Source organism: Equus quagga, chromosome 10 (genome assembly GCF_021613505.1).
Source record: "Equus quagga isolate Etosha38 chromosome 10, UCLA_HA_Equagga_1.0, whole genome shotgun sequence".
Classification (NCBI taxonomy): Eukaryota; Metazoa; Chordata; class Mammalia; order Perissodactyla; family Equidae; genus Equus; species Equus quagga.
Genome location: NC_060276.1, coordinates 16327760 through 16339825, shown reverse-complemented (window position 1 = coordinate 16339825; position 12066 = coordinate 16327760). Strand labels below are relative to the sequence as shown.

General features: G+C 44.0%; 1 protein-coding gene across 1 annotated transcript; it reads right to left on the bottom strand.

Moving 5' to 3' along the window:
- Positions 1-11143: 11143 nt before the first annotated feature.
- PLAC1 (placenta enriched 1) lies at positions 11144-11782 on the bottom strand. Its single transcript, XM_046672946.1, has one exon. The coding sequence runs from the start codon at positions 11780-11782 to the stop codon at positions 11144-11146; it is 639 nt and encodes a 212-aa protein (XP_046528902.1).
- Positions 11783-12066: the final 284 nt, after the last annotated feature.

The following is a 12066-nucleotide window of genomic DNA, read 5'->3' as shown; positions in this document are numbered from 1 at the left end:
ATCAAAAATTAAAAAAAAAAAACAAACTCCAAAGTGACCAGCTCCGAGGAGGTCCTGTAAAATGCACAGAGCTCTGCCAAGCCTGAATGACATCACTTTTAGGATCTTGCTATGTAAAGGGAAAACGCTCCTGGGGACAACGAATATCTTGCTGGTGGAGGGGGGAGGCGGGCGTAGGAGATTGAAGGGTGCTGAGGGGTGCTGTCTTTGTTTAAAAACACGATGTGTTTTCCAAACCGTGAAACACTTTGTTGAAATAGGGAAGGAGGGAAAGTCAATATGTGTGAGTGAAGCATTTACATTAAAGCTGTGAACACTGAACTATCCAGAACTCGCTTGCAGCTCTCCTTCTTGTCCCCATAACATAACCGTTTGCATTTTTACAACTGAAACTTAATAGGTAGAGTTTCTAGGACTGGTGGAAAACGTTGTTTCTTTTACCTCATGTCTCTTAAGACAATTCTTGGGTCTAAAACCAGGTGGGATTTTGCAGTAGCTAATGACCAGAGTGAGCCCCATCCATCGGGAGGAAAGGGAGGTGGAGATGTGGACCCAGTTTTCAATTTTAGCATTTGCCCGAAACCTGGGGCTCAGCAGCTTCTTTAGCTTAGAGTACCCAGGAAATGCGGAGGCCACAGGCGGGGACAGTGAAAACAAGAGTGAGGTGGAGAGTGAGGGCGAGATCAAAAGAGAGGAAGCAAAAAGTAGAAAGAAGAACAAGAAAACTAAGTCTTGCCTCTCCATTCCTATTATCTGTCTTCTGTTCAAACACTCCATTTGCCACAACTGGGTCGTCAAGGTACCCTTCTCCGGCGCCGCATTGATCTCCCAGCTGAGTTTTGCTCCTCTCCCAGTCGTCCTCTGAGTGCACTCAGAAAACACATTTCTGATCATTTTAATCCTAGGCACAAAAATCGCACGACTGAAAGCTGAACTCTTGAATATGGCATTCAAACCGCCCTCCAACCTGGCTCCCATCTGCCCCTCCAGCCACACCTTCTTCATGCTTCTGTGCAGGGGATGTTTGTTCCTCCCATTTCCTCATCCTCAAGGCCCAGCTCATACGCCACCTCCTCCTTGAAGCCTTCTCAGATGACCTCAGAGTTGGAGTTAACTGCCTCTGTCCTGCCCATCACAACACTTTGATAAGGGTGGTTATTCAGAGTCTCTTCCTAGTAGACAGTAAGCTCCTACAGGGTACGGACATGTCTGTCTATGGGTGTCCTCTCAGCACTTTGCACAATAGCTTGCATCAGTTGGTATCCATATTTGTCAAATAAATGTGTCCCTGAGAAGGAAAGAGAGGAAATGGAGGGAGTGAGAAGAAGGTGTTGTGTTAGTGGGAAGATTCTGGCCAATATCCTCAAGAGTTGCCTTAGGCGCCCTTTGGTGCCCTTGGCGCACCAAACTCGGAGTGGGTGGTCTAAGTCGGAGATAACGGTGGTTTAACGGAAGTCGGTCTGGGACTGACATTTGAAACACATCCCCTTTAATAATGTGGAATTAATTTGCCTTTAAATTACCTACTCAGTGCTGTAAACCCTCTCCTGAGAAACTATCACTGTCATTTTATACTTTTTAGTTTCAAGCCAGCCCTTGAGGGGAACGTGGAACTTGCATGGCAAGGGGGAAACAGTGTGTCTAGAGACCTGGAGGTAGACAAGAGCTGAAAGGAGATAGACCTGGCTGGACAGGGGATACCTCTGTCCGGGGAATTAGTTGGAGATTGAGCTGGACAAAGAAGGTCCATCTAATCTCGGACAAATAGATTCTGGGGCCGTGGAAGCAGGCAGAGGAGTTTTGACTTTAGTGGCAGGATGGTGTGGAGCCTTTAAAGGGCCTTCAGAAGGGCGTGATGTAATGAAAACAGTGTTTGCAACAGATTCACTTGGCTTACATGGTAACTCTATGCACTATGATAAACCTACGAAGATCTGAAGGATCGGAATAGCCTGTTCTCCCTGCTGCAGGAGTCAGTTTGCTTACTAGACAAGACAAAGGATGGAAAAATACTACCTATTGTACGCTACTGTGTATGACACAATGTGCTAGCCTTTTTTTTCGGTAGCTGTTCCTCCTCTACCCTCTCTGCCCCCCTTCCTCCCTCTCTCTCACACCTGCACATGCACCCCCCAAGCTATCCCCCAACTAGGACTTGACTGGCTTTTTAAAGTTCATCGATTTCCTGTTAAATTAGTCATAAAAATATGTTTTAAAATACCAGTAAATAGGCAAAAAAGTTCATCCAAAGAATCCAGAAACTTAACATCATGTGCTGATTTGATGGAATAGAGGAATAAAAATACACACCCTCTGGACTGAGGCTAACCGTTTCTGGGGGGTGGCAGAGCTTCAAACTGGAGAATGTTATTTTTCATGGGCAGCTTAAAAAAATTGTCATTAAATATTTTCATGAAGTTAAAACAACATTGAAAGTAACTTGGGTAACAAATATTCCCCATAGTTGCTGTAACCCAAATATCACAACATATTTAGAGCTTCGGTGCATCTGAATATACTCAGAAGAGTGTGATTTCTCCACGTCAGCGGAGCAAAAATTAAGCAGATGAAATATGAAATGAAAAGGAGAATCAATTTGTAGTTTGGATCATAAAAAGCCAGATTTTTGAGGAGATCATTAGTTTCAAGCCAGCCCTTGATTGCAGACTGTAAATTATTCCAGGGAGTTGGTGTGGCAATGACATTGAAGCTTACTTTTGGGTCATTTTGTTCCTAAGTTGACCCACGCTTGGTAGTGGGAGGGCTGGGGTTTCTCTAACCCGGAAGAAACCAGTCTCTCTGTTGCTTTCGGACTTGTCCCTTCTCTCCCCACGCTGGCTTTCTTTTAGTACTTTGTCATGTAAATGCAGCTTAGAAAACAGAATAAATATTCTATGGGCCTTACTTGGAAAATAAACTTTCCTTTTAAAGATGTGTGTGTGTTTAAGTTGTCGACTTACAACTTAAAAGAATTCTTGATAGAAATAAGTATTTGGCTACGAGTCAAAAATTTTGAAGTAACTTTAAAAGGTGAGTAATTTACATTAGCATGGTGTTTATATAATAGGGTGTGTGTGACAAAGTTAAAATAACCTTGAAAATAACTTGGGCAATTTAAATATTTCCTCCTAGGAACTGTAGAATTCAAATGCCTTCCAACGGTATGTTTCTAGACAGCTGGCAAGGCTTCTTTGACGTTCCTTTAGGTTTGAAAACTGGTATTAGCATTTACTTCTCTGACTCAGAGCAGTTCCCCACTGCCTGTCAGAGAACATCTACAAATGACTCTTGACAAAGCCATCCATGTAGGGAAGGGCCAGCCTGTTGCTTCACTTCCGCTTCACTTTGGGGAAACCTGGTTATGAACCCTCCAGCAGTCCCACCGCCTGCTCCTGCCCAGTCAGCCCCTCCGGGCTACTGCTGTTTAAGGATTCTGCGAGCTGCTTTGGTTTCATGCATCACCCTTCAGGTAAGTTATGGGACCTTCACAATGGCCAAGTCAGATGGTCGCAAATTGGATAGGAACAAAGCAAGAAACAGAAGTACTGTAGGAGGCGATGGGGAGCACTGTGCTCATTTAATATTCATATATAAATCAGTAAGTAAAGGCCCCTGCCTCTTGTCCTTAGAAGCTGGACAATAATGGCATATATATATTATATATATATATATATATATAATGCATGCCTATATATACACACGTCTATCATCTATCATCCACCTATCTACCTATCAATCTATCTATCAACACAGATTCCCCCACCTCCCCACCCTCGCTCTGAATTTCATTAGAAGGTTGTTGGCCTGATCTGAATTAAGCTCCATTAGAGGACTGCTGAAAGAGCATATATTATCAGTAATATGGGTCACATTAGACACAGCATTAGAACTTCTATCTAGTATCATCGTTTACGTTATTTGCTCTACCTTTTACACTTTTTTCCTTTGGCTTTAAATGTCTTCATCAATGTCCTCTTATAAAAATAAATGGAAGCTTCCTCTGGAATGCTTGTCACCAGTCAATCGGTCCGTCCTGTAACTCGTCACTTGTAGGACTTGTTTTCCCTGGGGAAGGACGCTAGAACTGACTGAGGCAAGGGGACGGCAGTGGCATATCAGGTATTTTTCCACCCAGTCTCTGTCCTGCCATTAATTGTATGCACCTAAATAAATTGAAGAATGTTGAATTTGTGGGGTTGGCCAGTATGATCAGATTGAAGGTGTGGTAGGCACTGGGCCCCAATGACTCCTGCTTTCTAGCATCCCCACCCTTGAGTAATCCCCTCTCCTTGTGTGGATGCGGGACCTAGAGACTTGCTTCTCATAAACAGAATATGGTAGAAGTGATGAGATGTCACTTCCGAGATTGGGTTTCAAAAGGCCTGTGGCTTCTAACTTAGGCTCTCTCCCTTCCCATCTCTTCCCCTCCCCCACTCTCCTTCTCTTTCTGTTATGATCACCATCATCATCATCTTTCATATCATGAGGACACACAGCCCATGGACAGGCCCACAGAGAGGAACTGAGGCCTCCTGCCAACAGCCGCTTGAGTGAGTCTGGAAGCAGATTCTCTAAGTCCAGGTGAGCCTTGAGATGACTGCAGCCACAGCAGCAGCTTGACTGCACCTCCACAGACCCTGAGCCAGAGGCCCCCATCTAAGTGCCCAGATTCCCGACACAGAGAAAGTAGAGATCATAAATGTTTGTTGTTTTGGGGTAATTTGTTGTTCAGCAATAGATAACTAATGCAGAAGGTCTTGTATACAACCAATGCAAGTTTATAAGCTGAAATCTGACCAAATCATTTGTTTTCTTCTGAAAAAGTTGTAGAAAATCACGAGACTGAAAGTTTCTCTCTCTCGCTCGTTCTCTCTCTCTCTCTGCCTTCCTCCCCCTTTTTTCTCTTTTTTGGGAATAAACAACTATAATTACAGTTTAAACAGGATGTCATAGAGATCAATCATAAGGATTAACACTGAATTAAAGAAAAAGGAAAAAATAATTAAAGGATGTTTCTGTAAAAATTAGTCTTCTCTTTATAATAAACACTTGTCCTTTGATAAGGTATTTCTTTTTTGTTTGTTTGTTAAAGATTTTATTTTCCCTTTTTCTCCCCAAAGCCTCCTGGTACATAGTTGTATATTTTTAATTGTGGGTCCTTCTAGTTGTGGCTTGTGCGATGCCGCCTCGGCATGGGCTGATGAGTGGTGCCATGTCCGCGCCCAGGATCCGAACTGGCGAAACCCTGGGCCGCTGAAGCAGAGCACGTGAACTTAACCACTCAGCCATGGGGCTGGCCCCTGTTTGTTTTTTTTTTAAGGTATGTTTTTTGGTGAGGAAGATTGGCCCTGAGCTAACATCTGTTGCCAATCTTCCTCTTTTTTGTTTTTCTCCCAAAGCCCCAGTACATAGCTGTATATCCTAGTTGTAGGTCATTCTAGTTCTTCTATGTGGGACGCCCCCACAGCATGGCTTGTTGAGTGGTGTATAGGTTTGCATCCAGGATCCAACTCTGCGAACCCCAGGCCACTGAAGCAGAGCATGCGAACTTAATCACTCGGCCATGGGGCCAGCCCTTGATAAGTATTTCTCATAAACATGGTGTGTGTGTGTGTGTGTGTGTGTGTGTGTGTGTGTGTGTGTGCATGTGTACACATGTGCATGTGTGTGAACAGCACTGTATTTAGTTTAATGCTACCAGGCCCTCATTATTGGTGGAGGGGTGGAGGGATGGAGGTACTTATAAGCATCTCCAAAATGGACTATTAGTTAAAATTAGGGATAAAAGACTTCTTGCCTTGAACATTTACATATACTTTACACAGTTTAAAGAAAAATCTGGTTTGCTGTTTTCAGGTTATAGGAAGAAAAATTTAAATGTTACTTTGAGCCTCCATTTATGGGTGAAAAATCTCATTATGGCTCTAGTTTTCAGATATTTGACAAGCAATTTTCATAACAAATGGTTTTAGGCATTTTTGACTTTCCCAGAGGTTGAAAGAAAGGTGAAAATGCTCATTTCTTTTTTCTTTTTATTTTTTTAAGATTGGTCCTGAGCTAACATCTGTTCTCAATCCTTTTTTTTTCTTCTTCTTCTCCCCAAAGCCCCCGAGTACATAGTTGTATATTCTACTTGTAGGTCCTTCTGGCTCTGCTATGTGGGATGCTGCCTCAGCATGGCTTGATGAGCAGTGCTGTGTCCACACCCAGGATCTGCACTGGTGAAACCCTGGGCCGCTGAAGTGGAGCGCGTGAACTTAACCACTTGGCCACGGGGCTGGCCCCTGAAAATGTTCATTTTTTTTTTGATGGCAATAAAGCATTTCATATTATTATCACAAATATGATTAACAATATTTGGTAGATTTTTATAAATCACATCACCTTAAAAATGGAATAAATATTACCACAATAAAGGAGGAAAATACTCTTTTAGAGTGGCATTTCAAAAGGTAAATAAATTAGCCGATTCAAAATTAGCCAATGCCTTTCTTAAGGCATTTTTATCTTCCCATCTTTTGAATGGTTCCTACACTTGTGAATGCCTAGGCCCTTTTTCAGTACCAATCAGTCAGTCAACTGGACTGAACACCTACAGAGTACCTCCACCAAGTCCTGTGGACAAGAAAGGCCAAAGAAATAAACAAACACACACATAGGAGAGGGTCTCCCATGCCCAAGAAGCACACAATCAAGTGGAGAAGATCGAATGTGCTACTGAAATGGTTGAAGTACCTTTACCGAGTAATGACATGTCCAAGCCAACAAGTGCAGATTACTCCTGAATTTCGAAAAATTATGCCTAATTATCCTGAGACACTTACCTAGGCAAAATATGATTCTTGCCCGTACTGTTGCTTTGTGTCTCTGTTCTTGCTGTTTCCTTTGCCTAGAATGCCCTTTACCTTCATCTTCACCTGATGAAATTCCATCTCTCATTTAAGGTCTAGTTCAAAGGCTCCCAATTCCATGATGCCTAGGCTTACTCCATCTTGACTTCTCTGTTGCGCTGGAAAATATACTCAGCTTTCCTCCCTAGAATTCCGTGAGTCATACTTCTCCTTCCATCTCTTGATCATTTCTCTTCTGTCCCCTTTGATGTCTCTTCATCTTTTCCTAACTGTCTCTTAAGGATCGAATGTTAGGGAATTCTGATTCTGTGGTCCTAATTGCCTGTTTTCATGTGGTCTCTCCAAGGCTTTAGCTACCAGCAACTACCCCTTACACCCCTTACTTGGGCTCCAGCTCATATAAGCTCTATTTCTTGAGCTAATTCTTAGACATAGCCACTCGGATGTCACTATCATCTCAAACTCAACATGTCCAACCTGGACTCATCTTCACCCCTATCCTTTATCCTCACTCTGATTTCTTTACTTAAATCCAGAGCTTACTATGTCTTCTAAGCTTCTAGAGCTCTAAATAGTGACATCTTCTTTGATTCAATCTCTTCTTTTTCATATATATCCAGTCAGACAGATCAGAACTTAGCTCAAGTCTTATGCCCTCCAAGAAGGCTGTCCTCTCTGCTCCAAGGCCTGGAGTTTTCCACGCTCTAAATTTGCCTGCCCTACTCAATTTCTCTCTTACTTAGGAATGGGGCTTATATAGATATTTAACTGTTTTTCAGGCTCAAATGAATGAAGTCTTGTTCTTCTTCACTTAAAATCCTTCTCGTTTTCATCTCTCCCTACACTTCAGCTGCTTCCCCCGTGTGCTCTCCTCATCTCCTCCCACCTAGGTTCGAGCAATAACCCCTGAGTGTCCTCCCTCCAACACCTTCTTCTCTACCGTGTCCCAGTGCTGATTCTCATGAAGAATGCTCTGCTTCCTCTTCTCTGCCTAGCCAAATCCTCCTCATCTTCTAAGAGTGGGGTCATTGCCCACCTCTACGGGAAGTCTTCCTGGATCTTCCAACCCTCCCTCGGTGGGGGTAGGGGGGTGGGGAGAGTTGCGTATAGATGGGAAAGTGGACTTTGGAGTTAGACAAACCTGGGTTTGAATCCCAGGGAGGTTACTTACTAACTCTATGGCCTCCATTTCTCTGAGCCTCAGTTTCCTCATCTATAAAACAGAGAAAATTATTTTTATCTTGCAGAGCTGTCGTGAGGATTAAATGAGATCACATATGTAATGTGTCTGGCACATGGTAATGATTATTATTACCATGTAGGTCTTGAGTCTTCTCCAAGGCTGGGGCATTACACAACCCCAGGGCGTGTCTCCATGAATATTGCCCCTTGCAGTTGTGAAGTGCACAACTTGAACATGGTAGCCCAGGTCTAATGTGTCTAGTACTGATAGTTTGCTAAGTTATTGTTATTCTTTGTTTTTGGTGAGGAAGATTGGCCCTGAGCTAACATCTGTTGCCAATCTTCCTCTTTTTTTCCTTCCTTTCCTCTCCAAAGCCCTGGTACACAGCTGTATATTCTGGTTGTAGGTCATTCTAGCTCTTCTATGTGGGACGCCGCTGCAGCATGGCTTGATGTGCTGTGCGTAGGTCTGCACCCAGGAGCTGAGCTGGTGAACCCTGGGCCGCTGAAGCAGAGCATGCCAACTTAACCACTCGGCCATGGGCCGGACCCTGATAAGTTATTTATATGTGGTTTAGTGTTTAATAATCTGTAAGCTTCTGAAGAGAGGATGGGGAGGGAAGTGCTAGTTCTCGTGTGCGTATTCTTGTATACTTCTACTCCTTGAACACCTTTTCTTACCGCCATCAACCTCCCCCACTCCATTGTATTGGACTAAACTACTTGCAGTTTCTCTGATGGCTACAGCCCGGATCCTCATGTCTTTGCACGGGCCCATTCTCTGGCTGGAATAGCCTCTAGCTCCCTAGGCTTCTTGACTTATCTCTTCCTGATTAGACTGTGTTAGTCTTGTTCACCATTGCATGCTCAGCATCTAACATAATGCCTGGATCATAGGACAAGCTCAATAAACATTTGTTGAATGAATATGGTATTTTCAGGGTTTATTACCTGGCTTTCCTCAAGAAGGGGCAATACGTTTTTAAATGAACAGCTGTGTTTCTTCAACTGTCATGGCTGCAATGGACTGAATGTTTGTGTGTCAGCAAAATTCATATGTTGAAATCCTAACCTCCACTGTGATAGCATTAGGAGGTGGGGCCCTTGGGAGGTGATTAGGTCATGAGGGTGGGGTCCTCAGGAATGAGATTAGTGCCCTTATAAAAGGGACCCCAGAGAGCTACCTTGCTCTCTTTCCATCATGTGAGGACACAACCAGAGGACAGCATTCTGCAACCTGGAAGAGAGCCATCACCAGATCCTGACCACACTGGCACCCTGGTCTTGAATTTCTAGCCCCCAGAATGATGAGAAGTAAATGTCTGTTGTTGATAAGCCACTCACTTTGTGATAGTAGCCCAAATGGACTAAGACAGTGACTGAATTTCTAATGTCTACTCATCTACTGAAATGCTATGTGTGTGTTATCATGGACATTGTGCTAACATTTTCTGCCTCTTAGTAGGTGTTTGGCTTTGGGCAAGGTTCTTAATCATTCTGTGCCTCAGTTTCCTTATTAGTAAAATGGATATAATAAGAGTACTTCTCTCAGGGTTGTAGTGAGGATTAAATGAGATGCTTCTACTATCTGGAATGTTCTCTCTCGGATCATCCCAGGGCTGACTCCCTCACATTCAAGACTCAGTTCAAATGACAAGTCCTCAGAGGCTTTCCCTGACTGTTCTAATCCCTTCTCTAATTTCTCTCATATCATCACCTTGTTTTAAATTCTTCATGGCGAGCCAGCCCTGATGGCCTAGCAGTTAAAGTTCAGTGCACTCTGCTTTGGTTGCCCAGGTTCGGATCCCAGGTGTGGAACCACACCACTTGTCTGTCAGTAGCCATGCTGTGATGGTGGCTCACACAGAAGAACTAGAAGGACTTACAACTATACATAACGATGTACTGGGGCTTTGCGGGGAGAAAAGGAATAAAAAGGAGGAAGATCAGCAACAGATGTTAGCTTAGGGTGAATCTTCCCATTCCAAAAAAACACAAGACATGGATGGTTTTTGCTTTTGTTTTTTTGAGGAAGATTAGCCCTGAGCTAACATCTGCTGCCAATCCTCATCTTTTTGCTGAGGAAGCCTGGCCCTGAGCTAACATCCGTGCCCATCTTCCTCTACTTTATACATGGGATGCCTACCACAGTATGGCTTGCCAAGTGGTGCCACGTCCGCACCCGAGATCTGAACCAGCGAACCCCAGGCCGCCGAAGTGGAACATGTGAACTTAACCACTGCACCACCGGGCCAGCCCCCAAGGCATCGATGTTTTTTTTTAAAAAAAATTCATGGCATTTGTCACTATCTGAATTTCTCTTTGTTTACTAGCTGTGTGACCTCAATTTCCCTGAGCCTCAGGTTCCATTCACTTCCATATTCTCAGTGCCTAGAATGGTGCCTGGAATGTAGTAGCACTCAATGAATATTTGTTGACTAAATTTGCTTCTTTTTCCCCTTTCAAGTCTTTGAGAGACCTAATGGATAGCCAAACTTGGGGGAAATTTCCTGATCACAAAAGTCAGGGAACAAAACCCTTTTCGAAGTACTGGCAGTCTGTCACTAAGGTATAAGATCCAGTCCTTGGCCTCAGGACGGTGGGATGTGACTTGAGTGATTCTAAGAACCACTGGTGGTTTAAAAATCACTAGTGCATCCTATGCCTTCCACGGATGAAAAGTGATACAGCTATAGATCGAACTAAGGAGGTATGTAGCTCAGTGCTGTTGAATGATGCAGAGTGTAAGTGAAATGGGGATACAGAGGGAGGGATTCCATTGGGGGACCTTAAAGGAGAGAAAAGTCACCCTAGAGACCAGGCACCAATGTTTGTAAAGCACTTAGGAAATGCGTGGCCCATAGTAAAAACTGTATATGTGTTTATTAAATAAAAATGCCCAATTGATATTTTTATGCCATCAGAATTTTATTTTCTCTTTTAAAAAAGAAGTAAAAATATAAAAGAACTTTATTCATGAAATGACCACAGGCTGCCCTTTCTCAAAAACACTCAAAAGAGGGCCACAAGAGCACTTATGTGTCTGATATTAGTAAATATTATACACTAATTTTAGAAAGAACATCTACAGGAGACCCCGAATCTGGGGATCACATGAACTCAATCAGGTCATCCGAGTGAAGAGATGAATTCTGAGAAATATCTTCCAAGGGAGAAAACTGCTCAGGACGGCCCTCCTGAGCCTCTTCTTGGTGACGTAGGGCCTGGACACGCTCTTCTTCGTTGAAGACACAAGGTGGACAATCACAGTTGGGCCTTTGTCTGGACTGCGACAATGTGAACACCTCGTAGCATGTCTTGCCATTCTGGACCGTGGTCCCTCCCTCGCTGGCTAGTTTCACAGAGCAGGGCGTAGTGAGCCACGGGGACTTTTGGGGGGCAGTGCATGACACTGGGATCATGTACTTCGATGAGGTACTCTTCGAAGCATAGTGCAGCTCAGTGCTGTAGATAACCACGTCCTGAGAGACAGCCTTGGCCCTGATGCCACATTCAGTAACGCGGTAGGTGAACTGGTAGGCGTGTGGCCGAACATGATTGGCAGGGCAACCATGGCCCAAGTGTAACTCATGAAAATGCACATATACGTCATTGTTCAACAAGAAGGGATGTACCGTGACCATGAACCAGTCTATGGAGCACAGCACAGTCATTGGACTTTGTCCGGAACAGGCTGCCAACAGAGAGGTGAGGATGAGCATCCCTGCTAGCCACTGGAAAACTTTCATCCTTGTAGCTGCTCGGCTAACTGCATTCAGGAAACAGGCCGTTGTCTGGTGAAGGTTTCTAGAGCACACAAAAACACAAAAGGCAAATCATCTTATTGCCTATTGAAAGTTCAAACATGATCATTTTTTTTTTAAAAAAGGCTGTTCCTGGGGCTGGCCCCGTGGCCGAGTGGTTAAGTTCGCGCGCTCCGCTGCAGGCGGCCCAGTGTTTCGTTGGTTCGAATCCTGGGCGTGGACATGGCACTGCTCGTCAGACCACGCTGAGGCGGCGTCCCACATGCCAC

Excerpts from the sequence above, each read along its gene's own strand:
- PLAC1 (XM_046672946.1), bottom strand. The coding sequence starts at position 11,782 with ATGAAAGTTTTCCAGTGGCTAGCAGGGATGCTCATCCTCACCTCTCTG.